Source organism: Octopus sinensis, linkage group LG9, assembly GCF_006345805.1.
Source record: "Octopus sinensis linkage group LG9, ASM634580v1, whole genome shotgun sequence".
Classification (NCBI taxonomy): Eukaryota; Metazoa; Mollusca; class Cephalopoda; order Octopoda; family Octopodidae; genus Octopus; species Octopus sinensis.
This window is the reverse complement of record NC_043005.1, coordinates 28,952,871-28,975,042: the sequence shown is the minus strand read 5'-3', so window position 1 is coordinate 28,975,042 and position 22,172 is coordinate 28,952,871. Positions and strand designations below refer to the sequence as shown.

General features: G+C 36.9%; 1 protein-coding gene across 1 annotated transcript in view; it reads right to left on the bottom strand.

Annotated features, from left to right (window-relative positions):
- Positions 1 to 8,205, bottom strand: part of LOC115215818 (eukaryotic translation initiation factor 4E) — a 28,157-nt gene extending 19,952 nt beyond the window's left edge. Inside the window, exons 1-3 of the mRNA XM_029785133.2 lie at positions 8,050 to 8,205; positions 2,782 to 2,978; positions 2,618 to 2,681 (exon numbers count right to left, since the gene is read on the bottom strand). Of these exons, the coding sequence (XP_029640993.1) occupies positions 2,618 to 2,681; positions 2,782 to 2,978; positions 8,050 to 8,079 (291 nt within the window). The 5' untranslated portion in view covers positions 8,080 to 8,205. The remainder of the gene's footprint in view (positions 1 to 2,617; positions 2,682 to 2,781; positions 2,979 to 8,049) is intronic.
- Between the last annotated feature and the right edge of the window lie 13,967 nt (positions 8,206 to 22,172).

Genomic DNA, 22,172 nt, shown 5'->3' with positions numbered 1-22,172 from the left:
CAGAAAATATTAAAGGGTCGTAGGAACAATCCATATTCAGCTCCATCAAAATGATATTTTCTTCTTCAGGGTTCACTGTTCATGGTGAAGTCAAGCTCTACATGATGAATTTGTATTAGTGGGTAGACGTCAAATAATTAAATAATTAAAAATATAATTGACAAAATAGAACCTGAAATAGAATCGTTTATAAAGAAAAATAGTTGAATAGGTAGACATGTGGCCTATTGGAATATTTCATTGTGTATTTATATATTTTTAAATTATTTTAATATAGGATGCTGTCAGTAAGGTGAGTGTTGGAAAGAGTAAAGTGAAGAATTCTGAGTAGAGATCAACTAAGGATCAGTCCTCAGCCCCTCTTATTCATCATAGTCCTCCAGGCAATAACAGAGGAATTCAAGACAGCTTGCTCCTGGGAGCTTCTCTATGCTGATGAACTTGCTCTAATAGCTGAGTCACAATCAAAACTAGAGAAGTTTCAGGTGCTGAAGCAAGTTCTAGAATCAAAGGGCCTTAGAGACAATCTAGCAAAAACCAAAGTCTTAGTAAGTAGAAAGGCAGACAAATCACAAATCCCTTCAGGTAGATGGCCCTGCTCAATCTGTAGAAAAGGCATAGGTAGAAACTCCATAAGATGTACCTAGTGTAAGCTATGGATACATAAGAGGTGCAGCAATATCAAAGGGAGGCTAACTGGGAAGATAGTTTTTGTATGTGGCAAATGCTCAGGGGCAATAAAAACTGAAAATGTTCAGAAAACAGCTTCCATCGCATGCCAGGGGGGGAAACTAGAAGTAGTTGATAGCTTCCATTACCTAGTTGACCAAGTCAGTAGCGAGGGGTGGACGCTCTGAGAGTGTAACTGCTAGAATAAGAATAGAATAACAAGGCGGCGAGCTGGCAGAATCGCTAGCATGCTGGGCAAAATGCTTAGCGGTGTTTCGTCTGCCGCTACGTTCTAAGTTCAAATTCCGCTGAGGTCGACTTTACCTTTCATCCTTTTGGGGTCAATTAAATAAGTACTAGTTACGCACTGGGGTCAATATAATCGACAATCCGTTTGTCCCCTCTGTGTGTAGCCCCTTGTGGGCAGTAAAGAAATAAGAATAAGAATAGACTGGGCAAAGTTCAGAGAGCTCCTACCTCTGCTGGTGACAAAGGGCCTCTCACTCAGAGTAAAAGGTAGACTGTATGACTCGTGTGCAAACAGCCATGCTACACTGCAATAAAACATGGACCGTGACTGCTGAGGACATGTGTAGGCTTGCAAAAAATGAAGCTAGTATGCTCCACTGGATGTGTAATATCAGTGTGCATACATGACAGAGCGTAAACGCCCTGAGAAGAAAAGTTGGACATAAGAATCATCAGACATGATGTGCAAGAGAGATGACTGCACTGGTATGGTCATGTGGTGCATATGGAAGAGGACAGCTGTGTGAAAAAGTGTCACCCTACCAGTAGAGGGAACCTGTGGAAGAGGTAGGCCCAGTAAGACATGGGATGAGGTGGTGAAGCACGACCTTTGAATGTTGGGCCTCATGGAGACAATGATGTGTAACCACGACCTTTGGAGATATGCTGTGCTTGAGAAGACCCAGCAAGCCAAATGAGACTGCAACCATGATCTATGCCAGTGCAGCATAACCAGTACATTTAAGAGTACCCTTCCATCATTGGGCAATAAACTGTGCTTGCAAAGACCTGCTGAGTTAAGTGAAGTCATTGTTGTGGCTGATGCCGGTACCACCTGACTGGCATGTAAAAAGCACCATTCGAGCATGGTCGATGCCAGTGCCGCCTGACTGGCTCCTGTGCCGGAGGCATGTAAAAAGCACCCACTACACTCTCGGAGCTGTTGGCATTAGGAAAGGCATCCAGCTGTAGAAACCTTGCCAGATCAGATTGGGGCCTGGTACAGCCTTCTAGCTTGCCAGTCAAACCGTCCAACCTATGCCAGCATGGAAAGCGGACATTAAACAATGATTTTAAATCCATATATTCATGCGTTCTAATCTAAGCCATATTTTTATACTGCAAAAAATTTAGAAGTGATAAATATTCATGCTTACAGCATACTAAAACATCTGTAATCTTATTAAATAGTACATTTTTATTTTTGTTGCTGGCATAATGGATACTAATCGATTCTTTTATGCAAAGTCTACATTTTCATAGATGTGTTATAAGGTGCAGAGTCAATGATTATCAACCATTTCAAATTGTACTGTTTTCCACTTTGAGATGATTAATATATGTTGCTAACAGTTCTATATTTAAGAGATGAGGAATTATGTACATTATTAATATTTGATGGAATACCTTAGGAATGAGAACCCAGGTTCAAAATTTCCCCAAGACATCTAATGAAGGCTGGAGGATAGATCAGCCGAAACGTGTTAAACAAGATGAGGACAAATATCTGTCAAATGTAAGTAATGTAAATGATCTTTAAATAACATCAGTACACTGTAGGTTTTACTGCAGCTGTTTTCATTGGTCAAACTTTTTAAAGAAATAAGCCATTCTAAGCTCTCTTCAACTATCCATTATCTTTAAGCATTAGCAAGAGTACTATCATCAGGTATTTCAACACAGAATAGTCAAAGCTTACCTTGAACATAGAATAATCACAGCCATATGGGATCTTGCTAGCTCTCTGAACATGGTTATATAACCTGAAAAGCAAAACAGGAAAAAAAAAAAAAAAATCAACAACCAAATTTAACAATAGATTAAATAGAAATTTTCAAATATTAAAAATAACATTTTACTTACGACCAGAAGTCTTCGACAGTATCAAATGTTGTCACTAATTTCAAGTTGGAAACCCAATTTTTAGTTTTATCATTTTTGTAAAACCATAAAGCCCATTTGAATTGCAATGGGTGCTTGATAAGGGCATCAGGAGAAACAGTGTCACATGATTCAGAATTCTCTTCACCTGACTCAGGGTCTGGACTCTGCCGGTTTTCCTATTGTTAGAAAAATACACAGCTAGATTATTTAAAAATATATATAAACTTTGGTAAAAATTCATAACATTAAAAAAAATGTCATAAATGCATGTGAAATTATAGTTCATTAAAATAATGTTAGAGGATACAGATTTTTTAAACACTACTGAATACAAGTCAAGTTTCAGACTTTGACCACCAAAGCAAGACAATGAAGAGAGCCAACCAAGACTAGTGACTATGTGGAATGTGGAATTAAAACAAAGTAAATGGAAATAATTATTGGTGTTTAAAAGAAAAAAGTATATAAAAGTTTATCTTTAAGTTATCTTTATGTCTTAGCTAACTGGCTGTTATCTACACAGGAAGCTTCTTGGAGATCAATATACAACACAGTTTTTTCGACAATGGTTTAAATTTCAAAGACAAAGGATGTGCTTTAAGACTCAGTGACAGTTGACACTGGAAAGAACTTCAGTAAAAGAATACGGAGACAAAGTAAAAGTAACAGACAAGGCTATTTTAGTAATGTAGGTGACAACTATAGAAGTGAACAGGGGAAGGAGTTTATAAAACAATTCAAAGTTTGCTTGTGACATGTCATTATCTTCATTTTTATTTTTTTACTTTTTTATACAAAATATTTGTTAGGTTTTAAAAGAGAAACAAAAGTTAAAGTCCCAGAATGGAAGTGAGATGGGGAGATGACATGGTCATAAAATAGTTTTAAATTATAGGTTATGATCGAGAAGGTCGAAGAACAGCAGTGGTTAAGGATAGGGTAACCAAGTTCAGAGCAATGGTCATGATAATGAAAAACAACAGTTAAATAGTGTAGATGTGATTTAAAGACATTCCAGATGAGAGAAGGGGTTGAGTTCAAGAAGTAATAGTGAAATGAAACTGAAAACATCAATGCAATTTTAGCTTTAAGGAGGTTGTGGGCTGGTTTTGAAATTTTAATCCTTTAGTTACCACTCAGTTGAAATATACTATTTTCAATAAATGTTTAAAATTATTTAACAAAAATAACTCATTAAACTGGTGTTTGGAACAAATTAACAATCACTTTAAAACTAGAATTTGTATCATAGAACAAGAGGCAGTCTCAAGTGATGTCTTAGTGCTGTCATTCACTGAAAAACCTAAACTTGTCTGCTGCAGTTTGACTGAGGGGGGGGGGTCCACAAATAATCGATCAGGTCGCCCAATTGGAAAAAAAAAAACAGTTGCTCCCACACAAATAGGTACGGAAAATGTATTAAAAACAAAATACTTAAGATTAATATATTTTGCAGAAGTGATGGATCTTTTCGGTTTGAACGGCAGTTTTTTCTAGCGGTGTCATATGAAATTGTCACCCATAATTATGACCCTAGTATCGATCTATTGCATTTCAAGCTGTGTAAGGGTTAGGGGGAAGGGTATCTTTTTTCTTCAGAAATATAAATAAACCCAATCTGTTTCTTAAACGAGGGACATATTCATACGGCACAGAATGTTTTCACCTCAATAGACATAATTGATTGGTTGTTGAACTTGAAGGAAAAAAAGATATTTTACAAACTATAGAATTTTCTCAAAGCGAAGAGAAAAATATGTTTTATAAACACATTCTACCAGTTTACGAAGTTTAAAAGTGTCTAGTTACGTGGAAATTTTTAAAAACTGCAGTTCAAACCGAAAAGATCCGAAGTGATTAGTATGAGTCCTTGCAGTTAGTTATCAAATGAATAAAGTTAAATCAATGTTTAGTGATACCAACAAACCCGTGCCAGTGAGTAAAAAGGACGTTAAATGATAAAGGATTAAATCATTCACTTAAAACCTAGTTCTCTTTTTAGGGGTTATAGTTCCAGAATTATTTTTTAAAGACAGTGAAAAGATTTGGGGGTATATTCTCCTGTATCTTTACATTTCAAGTTCAAATCCTGCCAGAACTGACAGTTTCATTCCTTCAGGGGCTTATTGTATGTAACAGGATCAATTCCAACCAACTTATAATTCCCCTGCAAGTTGTATCAAGGTAAGAAGTTACCGTATAAACAACAAACGTCCAAGTAGTAGCTAAAAGCTTAACATTTAAAACGGATTTTAGTTTTAGTACACACTTTAAGCAAACGCATATTTTTAACTGATATTTAATTTTAATAAGTTTTATACACTTTAAATTATATTCCTTCTAATATGACAAAGAATTTTCTGGAAAAGTATCAGAAAATTGTCTGGAAAATATTTTTGGCAATAAAATTTATGTCTGCCAAAAATAAGTTTTACACTTCACTGTAAGAGGAAGGGAGGAAAAGAAGTATTTAAAATATTAATCAATTAGTGATAGTAATTAGAAATTATTTTGGAAATGAAGACCTGAAGGTCGTGGCTATAAATATAAGTATTATCTGCTATTTATACACTGAATTAACCGTTCTCAGCTTCTCTGCTAAATAACCTGTTTGTAAACAGCTGGTTAGAAATACAAGTGGATTTTACCTACTAAACACACTAAAAACAGTATCTGACACATACACACAAAGCTATATATACTGTATATACACTAGTTCAAACATACGGTGGAAGAAAAATACTAATTAATTTTGTTAATTGCAAAACTACATTGTTTTGAAGTCAATGAATAGCACAACAGTCAGCAGATAGAGTATTTTATTTCATTAAACTAAATTATACATTTATGTAAAAGAATTTTTCTGTGAAGGGTAAAATACTGCGATGAATCAAGTATTTTTTTTAAATACTTTTTAATTCTAATCCACGTGTGCGTTTTATATGTTAGTTAAACGTTCACGGCATCATGTAGGACCAAGTAATTCAAATAGTGGTAAACAATACGAGCCGGTTTCTATTCTTGATTGATCAACCCGGTCAGTCCTAATCAAAGACATTCCAAACGTGACCATACTGTCTTTTTAGATGAAATTTAGAGTTACATTATCTAAAGGGTCCTTATAACAATGGGATGGTAGGATGACATTAGAGAGTTATTTGAAGGGTTTCAAATAAAATATTTCTCCAACATCAGTCTCATTAAGCAGCAATAACTCCATGAGATATCTAAGCTAAGTTGTTAGGATAACAATACCACCCACTTCGGCCGCAAGTGTGGTTCGATAAAAATAGGGGAAAATATATTCGTCTAAAGATACGAATTTTTTTTTTTGGGGGGGGGGAAGACAGAACACGCAAAGAAATAAAGATATTTTAAATTCTAATTCTTATAAGGGAAAATGAAAGGTAGTGTTGAAGCCAAGTCAGAAGAGAAACTGTCAGCAAAGAAAATAAGTAAAAACCGATGTAATATTATACGAGCGTGTGTGTGTGTGAGAGAGAGGTATGACTATTTAAAATATGGTGGGAAGAAACAATGCAGCGATCAAAACTCGAAAATTAATTATATTTATCAAAAAATTTCGATGGATGAGTGTGGCTAAACTAAATGCAACTATAAAAAAAAGTCAGAGCAGTAAAGTTGCCAATGACGAAATGGCAAGTCTTTTGTAGAGTTGGAGATGGTAAATGAAAAATAAGGTTTGGTGGGAAAGAGAGGGAAAGTGAGAGGAGCAACGAGTAAGGTGGTAGCAAAACCTAGCTGTGTGCACTGTCAAACCGCCAGAGTTTTTCACTTTCTTACACGGCATTATTAGATATCTCCCACAAAATTATTTTAACCGACTTAACAGCACTTACAGAATACTGCAAACACATATATGTATATGTACGCACACACGTACTATGTAAAAAGTCTAACAAAACGATTCTCTACAAATGTTAATAATATTACACAGGCTACTACTTAGAAATTAAAAAAACCCTGCTAACCTAATATGTATATTAACAAAGAAAAACCAGTCATACAATTTTGTGGGTGGGTGTATGTTATACATATATATGTGTGTGTGTGTATATATATATATATATAGTGTGTGTGTGTATTAAATGATTGCTTGATTGATACGACCGATAGCGTTACATTTTAACACCTAACAGTTGCTGATAAACTGAATAACTGTGTGTGTGTATGTATGTGTATATATCTGTATATATAGATAGATACATGGGTAAGTGTGTGTATGCATGTGTAATAACATCCTAAATCAGTAACGTTTTTATCAAACTCGGGCACAAATTCGGGCCGAACAAAGTGTAATGTGGAGTCTTCGTTATTTTTTTTTTATTTGAAAAATAGAGTGTTTGATGAAAGAATTGTTGTGTGAAAGTAATGATAATGCAAAGTGTGACAGTAGATAGACGACAAAGCTGGGTTAGAGAGACACACATGTTAAAAGATTTCCAAAGACAGATATATATAAAACGGTGTTGAAGGTGGTTAGGAAGTGTTCCGAGTTTAATAAAACAAGAGATGGGCGAAAAAGCGGAAAGCGTTTCATTTGAACACATGTTACACGGCGTTAGAGCAGAGATGGGATGCCTTCTAGGCACGCTTACATCGTTCAATAAGGTTAAAAAATCAAATAGATTTGTCTGTTGCGGTTATATTATACATGTGTGCATTTGAGAATATTCGAGAAACTCAGGAAAAAGTGAAAGGAACAATCCCAGCACATATAAGATTTTTCTATACACACACACATATATATATATATATAATATACACACACTTCTATCGGTTACTTCATGGTTCAATCGAAGCCGACTTCGATGGCTTTCATATGGAGTACTCAATACACAAAGCGTGTAGTTTCAGATTTTTTAAAATTTAATATTTCACACTACGCTCGTTCTGACGCCTCGTCGTTTTCAGTATTATATATATTATACAATATTGCACATACACATAGAAATGTTTAATGTACACGTATGAGGTTGTGTGTGTGGTTAGGAGACAAAAGGAAGACAGTGTGAGTGAGAGGCAAATAATATAGTGATTCAATCTGTACCAGTAACAGCATAAAAAAAAACCGACCAAATGACGGGTACATTATACATGAAGTAAGAAAGAAAAGAGAAGATAAATCCATCGAGGAGGAAAAGAGAATCGAGGATATGTATATAAAGATAGATAGATGCATACATATATGTATATACATATATTTATAAAACAAGAACACATTACCTCTCGCTCTTCAACTTGCTCGGAAGCCATGATAGTTGTAAAGATAATCTCTTCACTGTCACGTGGTAGCCGGCGTTGCACGAGAACGAGGCAATTGTGGCGTCTTTTAACGGAAATATCCGAATATCTCAATTTAATATCACATATCAACCCGCAGCCAGTGTGTGTGTCTGTGTATTAAATGGAAGTTTTATATTAAATGTTATTTTAAATAGTTATTAAAATTTTCCTCCGATATTCACAGGACCTTATTTATAAGATGAGAAAATAATAGCGGCATTTATGCTTTTCAAAAAAAAAGTTACAGTGGGACGGGTTTCAACTGGGAATCGAAATCTTGATTTCTGTGTACCGTGAATTTCCCTCCCGTTATTTAGACGGCAATTAGCAATTATTTTATTGGTTTACAATAACAATTTCGAATATTTAAAGTAAATCCTATTTCAGTGATTATTATTATCTAAAATTCATATGAAAATCACCTAAAATTGGTCATTCGAAAACTTATGTATTTTAAATTCAAACTCCCAACAAACTTATCGTCAATTGAATAAAACGGCAGACGTCCTTCTCCATCAAGTTAATATTGTCTTTGAAAACAAATTCTACCACTTTCTTTGGCATTTGTTTTGCACTTGAGTTTCCTCTTCTCTACAAACCCCAGCCGGTAATTTTGTAGAGAAATTATGGCAAATGGAATAAATGTATCTTTTGAATCCATGAGCTAAGTAAAAATCAAATATCTGCACTATCCAGTAACTTTATACTGTTCACTGAGCCTAGGTTATTCCTGCAGCAGCCGTGGTCAGATCTACACCAAGTGACATGACTGCTTTATCAAACAAGACTACTTCTACGGCATGCCTGTCCATTTGATCAGTGTCCAAGGTATGATCAAATAATCAGCTGTAAAAAAGTGCTGATTTAAAATTTGGTATTTAAATCTTGGAATTAATTTCTGTTCCAAAGATAGTAAGTCATTGCTCACTTCTGATACTAATTCTCTTTAAGGCTCACAATAACAAATGTAAATTTCCGTATAAATATGATACGCTTTAGAAAAAAACAATTTATATAGGTGAATGAAGAAGTCTTTTCGTCTGGATGTAATCATTCTCAAACAATAAAATGTTTCTGTTGTTTAGCCCCAGGTCAGACCACATCATAGATATGCAATGTGTGTGTTATTCATACAGTATTAAAAATTTAGTCTTATAACAGCCAATTCACATTACTGAATGGTTACATGCTAAAGATTCTTTCAAGCCTCTACTTCCTGGAGCAAAGGCAGGAGAGGTATGCAGTAATATACATCTGGAAGATCCTGGAAGGAATTGTGCCAAATTATGGCATTGAAAGCTACACCAATGCCAGAACGGGTCGACACTGCACAGAGCCAAAGATCCCAGCAAAGCCACAGCTTTTTAATATTCTCCCAAAGAGCCTGAGGAACCTGCATAAAGTAGATGTGGGCGTTTCTAAATCAAGGCTGGACCTCTTCCTATCGAGAGTCCCATATGAATCTACCTCACAGCAAGAAGTGCAAATAAGGGTAGCTACATCAAACTCCATTCTTCACCAAGTGGCACATATTAGAGGAGGCTCTCAGTAATATCAGTGTAGCAAAACGGCAGTGCTCCAGCATGGCCACAGCTCTCAGCTGAATCTAAAGGAAAAAAAAAGCCTGGAAAAATAAATTTACAATCATCAGACTGTGCTGAATGTAAGATTGTATCTTGGGCTATAACTTCCTTTTCATAGTGAGGGGTCTTTTAATGAAGTAAAACCCAATCCTTACTGCTACTATGGAACCAACCAATTGACTAAAATATATTTCAGGTCATGAAGACAAAGAAACAACATTGCACTTTTAAGTTTCAGGTAGGCCCTTAGGTGGATGGAATTCTTTGATATCCTTTTCTTTGCTTTTAAGATAAAGTCTGCATATTTCCAGTAATCTGTTATAACCCGAAGAATTGAATAGTCTGCCTAACCCTGCATTGTCTCCATTCCTTCACTAACGACTTTACAGTATTTTGGGTGCATTTTATGGCATCAACACAAGTGAGGTTGACTTATGATGTGTTTGTACCCCTCAAGTAAACATGACTAAAAACATACATAGAACAGAGAGTGATGGAGGTAGTGGAAGATAAATTTTATGTCCATTTATTTATGCTAGCATGAATTGAACAGGTGTTTTTTTCAGGCAGATGCTTTGCCTGTCACTAAGCCCTTACTCACTTTTTATGACATACAGCATGCAGGGACAAAGTGTACAGGTACTATAACTGGAATACAAACATGAAGCACTACCACCATCATCATTGTCATCGTCATCATCATTTTAAATCCATTTTTTGTTCTGGCATGGATGGATAGTTTGACAGGATTCAACAAACTGGAAGACTAATCTTTGTCCAATATTTCATTTTTCAGATGAATTCTACAACTGGATGCCCTTCATAACACCCACCACTTCATAGAGTGCATTGGGTGTATTTCTTCACAACACCACTACAGAGTTTGCCTAGCCATTAGCAAGACTAAATACCTCTCTCAAGCCCTCTGTGTGTGTGTAACCTTGTCAAGACAAGGTTGGCTGTAAACAAGCTTCATAATCATACAAGCAAGGTTGTTCATTTCAAGTTTTCTGTGAAAAACATGTCCATGATTGGAAACAGGTGAAGGTTGGTGACAGGAATGGCATCTGGACATAGAAAATCTGCCTCATCAAATTCCATCTGACCCATGCAAGCATGGAAAATTGGATGTTAATGATAATGATAATTGTGTGTGTGTGTCTGTTTCCATTCAAGCATGGACTGAATAGTTTGACAAGAACAGACAAGCCAGAGGTCTCCACTAGGTTCTATGTCTGCTTTGGAATGGCTTCTACTGCTTGATTCCCTCCCGAATGCCAACCACTTAATAGAGTTTACTGGGTCCATTTTACATGACACCAGCACTGGTGAGGTCACCAAGTACCTGTAGGATAAGATCCTTCAACTGAGTGTTGTATAGACTGGAGAAAGAGACTGTGGCGGAGGGAGAGGAGTAGGTGTCTTGCTCACCTGGAAAGTAAGAGAAAATAGAGGAATATGAGACAGAGTAGGAAGTGAACTGAGTGAAAAAATAGTGTGGAAGATGATTAGAGATAGGGAATGAGTTGGACAGAGAGGATGTCAGTTCAGTGTAGCAGGAAGCAAAAAAAATAGAAGTCAGTGGGGAAGGCATGACAACCTCAATTCTGCTGAGATGGATGGATCTTCTCATGCACAGTCCAATGCCATTCATCTTGGTCTCCATCATCTCTACAGTGAAGCTTCACCACTTCATCCCATATCTTCCTAGGTCTACCTTTTCCACATTTCCTTCCACATTTAGCAATTACAACTTTTTTATACAGCTGTCCTTATCCATCTGCATCACATGACCATACCAGTGCAATCTTCTCTCCAGCAGGTCTCTGATGCCTCTTATACCCAATTTTCCTCTCAACACATTTGTACTTTGTCATACACGTACACTGACATTGCACATCCAGCAGAGCATACTTGTTTCATTTCTTAAGCCTTCACATGTACTCTGCAGTCACAACCCAAGTTTCACAGTCATATATCATTGCTGTTTGTACACAGGCATCATACAATCTACTTTTCATTCTGAGAGGCCTTTTGTTAACAACAGAGGTCAAAATTCTCTGAACTTCTCCAGCCAATTTATATTCTAGCAACTATACTTTCAGAACATCCTTCTCCACTGCTAATTAGGTCACCTAAAAGCAGAAACTATCTCCTATTTCTTGGAAACCTCCTGGGTAATGCAGAACATCTATTTCTCATGTGCTCCTGCTCATCTTCCACTGACAAATTCTACTTTCTCTGTTAACTAACCTTCCTTTGATTCCACTGCATCTCTTGTGTCCAAAGTTTACCTAAACCTTGTCTACGTATGAAACGGGGCCATTTACCCAAAGGCTTAGTGTTCTGTTTGTTTTCCTGCTAATTAGAACTTTAATCTTTGCTATGTTAACCTTAAGGCCCTTTGATTCCAGATTTTGTTTCTATACTTGGAATTTTAATTCTAATCCTTCTACACTTTCACCTATAATAACAAGGTCATCAGCATAGAGTTCTCATGGGCAACTGGTCTTAGATTCCTCCATTATGGCCTGGAGGATTATAATAAATAATAGGGGCCTGATAACCTAACTCTGATGAACTCCTACCTGCACACTAAATTCACTGCTGTACTCTTTCTTAATTCTCACTCTGCTAATAGCATTCCTGTACATGGCCATTCATTTATTCCTAGCTTTCACAATGATAACCAGATGATGGATTGAGGCACTCTGTCAAAAGCTTTCTCCAGGTCAACAAATGCCAAGTACAGTGGTTTACTTTTTGCTAAATACTTCTGTAATTGCCAAACTATAAAGAGAGTATCAGAAGTGCTTCTCCATGGCATGAAACCAAACTGCATCATATCTAGGTTAACTCTCCTTCTAATTATCGGGGCTATGACTCTTTCAGTGACTTTCATGACCTTGTCCAGTAATATATACATGCACACAGGGAAATCACAAGTTGCTTCAGAGAGATGGCCCAGCTCAGTATGTAAGAAGGGTACTGGTAGAAACTCCATATATTATATCCAGTGCAAACTTTGGACACATAAGAGGTGTAGTAGGATCACAGGAAGGTTAGCAGGGAAAATAGTCTTTGTGTATCACAAATGTCTGGGTACAATAATCACTGAAAATGCACAAACAATAGACTTCCTCAAATGCTTGGGGAGATCCTTAGAAGTAGTAGATAGCTTGTTACCTAGGAGACCAAGTTAGCAGTGGAGGAGGAAGTTCTGAAAGCATACTTGCTAGAATAAGAATGGGCTGGGCAAAGTTCAGAGAGCTTCTACCTTTGTTGATAACTAAGGGCCTCTCCCTTAAAGTGAAAGGCAGATTTTATGATGCCTGTGTACATACAGCTATGCTACACTGTAGTGAAACATGGGCTATGACTACAGAGGACTTGAAGAGGTTTGAAAGAAATGAAGCTAGCATGCTCTGCTGGATGGGTAATGGCAGTGTGCCAAAAAAACTGGGTATAAGAGACAGCAGATGTGTACAAGAAAGAAAACTCTTCTGGTTTGTTCATGTGATGTATATGGATTAAGACAGCTTAATCCATGTGATGTGTATGGATTAAGACAGTGCCAATCTATAATTGTGGAGGGAACCTTTCGAAGGGGTAGACCCAGGAAGATGTGGGACGAAGTCATGAGAAAGGATCTTCCAACGTTGGGCCTCACTGAGGAACTGACAAGGGGCTAAGAGTTGTGATTTGCTGCACATGAGAATACATGTCAAGCAGTCATCCATATTCACAAACATCTCCTTTACAGGTGTCAGTGCCACATAAAATGCATGCATATTTACACTTGTAAACTCCTCTTGTAATTTTTATGTTTAGTTCACAATTAGGATAATTATCAACAAAAACCTGCTGACCTTCCTCTATAAGTGCCAACCCTCTAACAATAATTTTTGCAGTCAATTTAAGTGGTGTAGGTGGGGCTTCCATTGTCTCATCTGTATTCTCAGTTTGTTTTTTTATCACAGCATCAACTCCTCATTCAATAAACTTTCTCTTTGGGACACTAGCAACTCAATCACATCATCCTCTACAACTTCCTCAAATTCTACATCCTTTTCAAGTGTCACAATATCTTTCCAAATCTGGTGTAGACTTTCTGCTTGACGAAAACTTGTGATGTCATGAATATAGTCTGGCCATATACTTTTCCAAACCTTATTCAAAGTGGGAGGTTTCACTCCATTCCATGACTCAGCTATATTATCCACAGCATCCATTATGTTGAATTTCTTCCAGAAATCTCTGACTGTAGGTTTTTCTTACTTGTCAGTTTCTTTCATAATTAATTGGAAAGTTCTCATAAAATATGCCTTGAAGTTAGCTATCACATCTTGATCCATTGGTTGGAGCAAAGAAGTTGTAGTCTTGGAAACATAGTCTACTCTCACATTATCAGAAAGGTCATCTAAGTTCACTAGATGGCTCAGTGCATTGTCTAAAAGAAGGTTCACCAGATCTGATAGACAATTCACCGCATTTCTGACTTAAGACATAAACACACACATGCACAAACACCCACATGTGCACATGCACACACACACACACACACATACACACGCACACTTTTCAAATGTTCCACTTAAGAATGTTAGTAATCTGTCTCTATATCAGATGAGACTACATTTAATTTTCACATTTGTTATTTTTGTACTGGCATAGGTTAGTTAAGTATTTTGAGATTCTACAGCTGGATGCATTTCCTGATACCAACCTTTAATTGTTCTTCAAATAAAGTATTCTTTATTCCAATGGTTTTTATATGCCCAGATTGATGAAGCTGCTGATAAATGAGATCTTTTGTTGACAGACAAAATATCATGGTAGATGATGAGAGGTCAAGTATGAAAGAAGAGGTCAGAACAGGTTTAGAGGAGATACGTGACTACCCTGCAGTATATGAGCATATGTGGGTATATTTACAGTGGAGTTGTGAAGAGAGATAAAGATGGTAGTGACAGGGTGACGGGTTTAGAAGAACAGATAGGGTGCTGGATAGAAGTCATGAGAGTGTTTGGGGAGAGTGAAGTATGTTTAGTGAGGAAGTAGGAGTGAGAATAGGTAAATATAATGAATGATGAAGAAGAGGAGAGGGGTGGTCAATTCTAAATATGAGTTGGAATAAAACTTTGGGGAGAGTAGGTGATGACTGTAGAGATTGGAGAGTGTTGAAAGATGGCTGTAGTGAATAATGGAAGGGTGATCAATGATACATATGAGTTGGAAGGAAGGTCAGAGAGCATAGGTGCAGACTGGCAGAAGTGGTACAGGACAGCAGAGTTGGAGATTGTTGATGATAGATAAGAATTGGAGGGAAGGTAGGGAGGAGTAGGTAATAACAAGAGATTGAGTAGAGTTGATGGATGAATACAGTGAATAATAGGTAACGGTGCAGGTATGATCAAAAATACATATGGGTTGGAAGGAAGATCAGGAAGAGGAAGTGCTGACTAGTAATAGAGAAGAGGTAAAGAGCAGCAGAATAATAATAATAATAATAATAAATGCCCTGATGCAGTACCAGGCAGTGGCTCTCATGGGTAACTGATTGGAAGTGTTATCATGTACATTGTTTTGTCTTGGTATAAAAGATGGGCTACATCAAATATTCTGCTCAATACCACAGATTTGCTTGTCAGTTGTTTGACCATAACCAGTTGAGCATGTCCCCTAGTGGTTGACAATATGTGCATCTCTGATCATGAGCAGAAGTAGTGGGGGAGTATCATAGCCATGTGTTGAGAGGGATTCTTTGGGGTTTGAATAATTCACCTCTGGAAACATGGGTGTTTCATTCAACATCCTTAAACAACCCTTATTCAGGGACCTTTTGAGCAGGATAGGTTACTTGACCAGGAGAAAATTCTAACTGGCTCCACCAGCAAGGTAATGTGCTGTTTATCTTGATATGAGATCACCATGCCGTGCACATATGGTTGTGATGCATGTGCCTAGAGTACCCTTGTCAGAGGAGTAGTTATGATGGGTATACTGGGTTTCCTATATTTTACCCCAGTGTCACTTTGATGGAATGCACTGCTCTCTCACTCAATAATAATAATGATGATAATAATAACAATAATAATAATAAATGCCCTGATGCAGTACCAGGCAGTGGCTCTCATGGGTAACTGATTGGAAGTGTTATCATGTACATTGTTTTGTCTTGGTATAAAAGATGGGCTACATCAAATATTCTGCTCAATACCACAGATTTGCTTGTCAGTTGTTGACCATAACCAGTTGAGCATGTCCCCTAGTGGTTGACAATATGTGCATCTCTGATCATGAGCAGAAGTAGTGGGGGAGTATCATAGCCATGTGTTGAGAGGGATTCTTTGGGGTTGAATAATTCACCTCTGGAAACATGGGTGTTTCATTCAACATCCTTAAACAACCCTTATTCAGGGACCTTTTGAGCAGGATAGGTTACTTGACCAGGAGAAAATTCTAACTGGCTCCACCAGCAAGGTAATGTGCTGTTTATCTTGATATGAGATCACCATGCCGTGCACATATGGTTGTGATGCATGTGCCTAGAGTACCCTTGTCAGAGGGGTAGTTATGATGGGTATACTGGGTTTCCTATATTTTACCCCAGTGTCACTTTGATGGAATGCACTGCTCTCTCACTCAATAATAATAATGATGATAATAATAACAATAATAATAATAATAATAAAGATAGAAGTATAGGAGAGATAGAAATTTGGAATGTTTTATTTAAATAGGGTAGAGGAGTTGATTTGCTCAAAATTTTACTCAGAATTACAGTTACCAATTTCTAATAAAATGTATTTTTATCAATTAATGATACAAAGTTTTCACAAATTACTCAATACACCCAATGAGAAAGAAATTGTATTTTTTGCCCTTCTTTGCAGCATATATATATATATATCAAGCTTATATATATATCAAGTTAGTGATTTTTGCCAACACCTTTTTCTGCTGCACAAAAATTTAATATTCCTTTACTGTTTAGTCACATTTGAACCATTGTACTGCACAGATATGTCTTCATTTGTATGCAGCAACTGAATAAGTACTCTGCAGAACATGATGTAGCAAAAATGCTTGCCAAGATTCTTGAAGTTTTGTTGAAGATTGGCAATATGCCATGAATATGTCTCGTGCAAACCATTTCAACAACAGCACCAACTGCAGTTGCCTGTGAGCCTGAGGATGTGTATCATCTGTGACAAACTTTGCATAGCATGGTTTTATTTGTGTTATAAGATCCAGATTAACACACAGCATGATGTGATGCAACGTGTTACAAGTGCACTGCTGCACTGCACCATCTGATGCATCCTGATTGAAAAAAAACAATATCTTAGTCATCATCACCACCACCATCATCATCATCGTCGTCATTTTAATGTACTCTTTTTCTTGCTTGAATGGTCAGATAGCATTTGGTGAGGCTGACTTCCTGCAGCCAGATGTCCTTCTTATCGCCAACCTTCACTTGTTTCCAAATATCACAGGATGTCAAGACATGGGGGCATAAACTCACATACACACACACATTCATAAACACATGCATAAATAAATATATATACATATACACAGATAAACACACACACACACACACACACACACACACACATATATATATATATATATATATAAGCACACACACACATATATATATACACACACACACATGCATACATACACATATGTATAACATCATCATCATTTAATATCTGTCTTCCATGCTGGCATGAGTTGGACAGTTTGACAGGAGTTTATAAGCCAGAAGACTATACCAAGCTCCAATGTCTGCTTTGGCGTGGTTTCTCTGGCTGGATACTTTTTCTGATGCCAACCACTTCACAGAGTGGACTAGGAATGTTTTACATAGCCATGGCACAGTAACTTGCAAGACAACACCCTTTAGCAGAGGGGTGGTATCAAGGGATGTGGTTTTATGCTTGGTGATGAGAGATTAAAATATGATAGAGAGACAGGTACAGGTGTCTTGTTGTGAGGGAGAAACATGGCTACTCCTGTTGGAAAAATGAGAGGAGGTGGTGGTGAAGATGTGTCATGGCATAACCTTTGAGTTACAGGAAAGTGAATATAAAAAAAATGGTACAGAGGATTGGACAGGGTGAGGGGGTAAGAAAACAAGTTTGCAAGAGAGTGGAAGGATGTGTTGTGTACATGCATGTATATATATATATATATATATATATATAATGTATGTATGTATGTATATACATATATGTGTGTGTATATATATGTATATGAACATGACCAATGCCAGTGCCCCCTAACTGGCTCCCATGCCGGTGGCACGTAAAAATCACTATCTGAATGTGGTTGATGCCAGGTATGCCTGACTGGCTCCCCTTCTGGTGGCATGTAAAAAGCACTATCCAAACGTGATTGATGCCAGGCCCATCTGACTGGCTCCTGTGCTAGTGGCATGTAAAAAGCACTCACTACACTCTCAGAGTGGTTGGCATTAGGAATGGCATCCAGCTATAGAAACATTGCCAGATCAGATTGGAGACTGGTGCAGCCACTAGCTTTCCAGACCTCAGTCAAATTGTCCAACCCATGCCAGCATGGAAAACAGATGTTAAGCAATGATGATGATGATAAGATCTAAGGATCAAGATGTAGGAAGAAGATATCCTTGACTTGGATATTTACCACCTCTGCGGTTCCACTCGCTATGAAACATGTAGCCTGGATCTAATCTATTCCATTCCTTAACTCTTATGTTTATAAATATATACAGATATATATATAAGTCATACGATATAGTGTATATTTAAACACATAAGGAATTCACTTATAGGGAATTCAACACGCTAGAGAGAACAGCTAGGTTCTGTAAACCACAAAAATAACAGATAAAATTCGACAGGAATAAATTTGGAAATGAATAACATTTACCGTTATTTTTGTGGTTTACAGAACCTAGCTGTTCTCTCTAGTGTGTTGAATTCCTTATAAGTGGATTCCTTATGTGTTTAAATATACACTATATCATATGACTAATATATAGTCTTCTTGACTAATTTTTTTTGCATGTTAGACCACTGGAAATGTAAATTTTGATTGAATGTTTTAATTTTAATTAAATTCCATTTCCCTTTGACATGATTATATATATATACTAGCTTAAGGTGACCCACTCTACGTGCGGGTAAGAGTGTGGTTGTTACTTTCTGTTGCTTCCTTTCAGCACGTAAAAAGCATCATCCGAACGTGGCCGATTGCAGCGGCACCTTGACTGGCTTCTGTGCCAGTGGCACGTAAAAAGCACCAACCGATCGTGGCCGCTGCCAGCTCCCCTGGCACCTGTGCCGGCGGCACGAAAAAAGCACCCACTACACTCACAGAGTGGTTGGCGTTAAGAAGGGCATTCACCTGTAGAAACACTGCCAGATTAGACTGGAGCCTGGTGCAGCCTCCTGGCTTCCCAGACCTCGGTCAAACTGTCCAACCCATGCTAGCACGGAAAACAGACGTTAAACGATGATGATGATGATGATTCTCCCTCTTTGTTTCTCTCTCCTTTCTCTCTCACTTTCCCACTCTCTTACTTTTCTTTTCTCTCGGACTCTCCCTTGCTTTCTCTTACTCTCTATCTTTATCTATCTCTCTCCCATTTATAAACAACAAAAGATCTTGAATAAGTTGAGAAATAAAATATTTTGAAAGATCAATCATAAATATCAGGCAGTGACAACGGAAAGGTCTGCTTCAAGGCAGACAGCAAAACACTAACATTTAAAAGGGACAGACGAACTTGCGGGCTGAATAAAAATAATAAAATATTGGAAACCAAAGTTTGAAGGGATAGAATCTGAGGATAGTAGAGTCACCATGGCTGGCATTTCTTAACAACGGACAGCAACGTATTGATAGTTTAACAGCTGGCATAAAATTTTGAACTTGATGTAAAAGAAAATTCCTAAACACCAAGTTTTGAAGTGATTCTTTCTCACGGCAGTAGAGTCACCATGGCAAGCATTCAAAACTTCTTCATCATGGACGGCAACACATTGATGATTAAAAGGCTGGCGCAAATTTTTTAGCTTGATGTAACAGAGAATTCCTAAACACTCGCTCCTTTAAATTTTAGTCCCCTTCCAGCCCCATTTAGACCCCTTTTCACATTTTGGTTAATATAACCCGATTTCATTTGGGTCTACTGAGGCCACATTTGATAAGATGAGGAATTTTGTCCTAGAGGTCACGCCTTTCATTTCAGGAAAAAAATAGTTGTCATGCAAACTTGCCAGCACTTTTAACATAGGTGTGCATATTTTCAGCTCAACCAACCACATAATGCACAATATTATATATATATATATATATATATATATATATATAATAATATGTATATATGTGTGTGTGTGTGTGTGCACGCATTATAAATACAAATGTATACAAAATATATATATATATATATATATATGTATAAATTAAATTAGAGATAAAACCACTAATAGGCAAATCAAGCAGTGAAAAACATAAACCAAACATAAAAATAAAAATATAATATACAAAATATATAAAATATAAAATTGAAAAATTTAAATTATTTAAATTTAAAATTAAAATTATTAATTTATATTTACAATTTTTTAAAAAATATATATAACTATCAAAAAGTATTAAAAAGTTTAATATACATAAATACAGATATATACACTTTGTATATATACATTATATATACATATTTATATATAGAAAACACACATACACACATATATAAATTAACCCAATAAATATCTGATTCATAATATTTGTTCTCATGATTGTGTGGTGGTGGTGGTGGTGGCAATGATAATTCTCTCTATGAATGCAGACAGACGTAGAGAGAGAGAGAGAGTGTGAAAGCACTGTTGAAGGCGGGGAGGAGGAGATATAGAACGCCGTGACACGACGTTATAAAGAGAAAGTGAAGGTAAGGGAGTTAGACATCGTGAAACAACGTTATATATAGAAAGTGATGGGAAGGGAGGAAAGAGAGTGAGTGACAGAGGAAGACAGATACATAAAAGAATGAGAGTAGACTTGTCAAAGTGCGTTTTTGGCCCTAGCAACGACACGTTTTAAGATGCCCACTGGCATCCTCACCTCATTTTACATGTCCCTGTAAATTTTGGAGTCAATCCGACGGGATCTAATGGCCTTTAACCTGTTCTCAATGCCAAAACCAGACAAACAAACAAACAAACAAACTTTTCGCATTTCAGATTTATAATATATATATGTGGTGTGTGTGTGTGTGGTGTGTGTGTGTGGTGTGTGTGTGTGTGTGGTGTGTGTGTGTGTGTGTGGTTGTTTGTGTGTGTGTGTGTTGTGTGGTATATATATATATATATATATATATATATATGTATAAACTAGCAGAGAAACCTGGCATTGCTAAGGATTAAAATGGCATAGTTTGTATATTACAGTTATGTTGAAACAGGTGATGTGGGAAAGTGCAGCATTGATGACAAAACATTTGTGGAGTAAATTTTAGAGCTTTGCAGAAACAACAATTTGAATTTAGGACACCAATTTGGACAGGAGATGTGAAGAATGAATTTGTACATGGTCTGTTTCTGAGAGCTATTCTATTGGACCTCTGTGTAATCTGGTGTGCTAAATGTTGTTTTAATGATTCAGTATGCTTTACTGATCTTGGGAAAGTCTCATCTCCTTTCTATCTTGAGACTCAATCTGACATGCTGCAGTATGCCTTTGCTGATCTTGAGAATGTCTCATGTCCCTTATCTCTTGAGAGATAAGCTGAATGACAAGAGTGTGTCTATGTACTGAGAGAATAAGACAATAAGTCTTCATAGTTGATGAGATGTTCTTTTACCATGGCTGTCAACACACCTAGAATATCTCTAATAAACTCTGTTAAGCTTCTCTCCTCTCTGATTTGTCTTTTCCACACATCAATTTATGATCATATTTTGGTGGGAAACTGCATGGAAATTTCCATTCAAATCATGCGATCACACAAATACACCTATATGATTGGGCAGAATACAAAGAAAAATCACCTGATGTATTGTGGCCTTTTTTTATTTGTTATTGTTGAAACAATTGTAAGAAATGCTTTACTTCCATAGAGTGTCTAAGATGGGTTCCAAGAGAGCTTACAGAAGTGCATAAGCGTAATTGTGTGGAGATCTATCTGTACTTGCTTAACCACTACAATGAAGGCGAAGCTTTTTTGGAGAGAATAGTTACAGGAGATGAGACCTAAGTCCATCACTTCGAACTGGAATCCAAAAGGCAGAGTATGAAGGGGAAACCCCCAGAATCACCAGTGGCAAGAAATTCAAGACTCATCTTTCTGCAGAAAAATTGATGCTAACCATTTTTTGGGATGCAAAAAGGCTTATACTGGAACATTGCCTGGAAAAGGCATCTACAGTCACTAGTGTAGGCTACAGTGAAATGCTGACCAACAGACTGAAACCAGCAATTTTT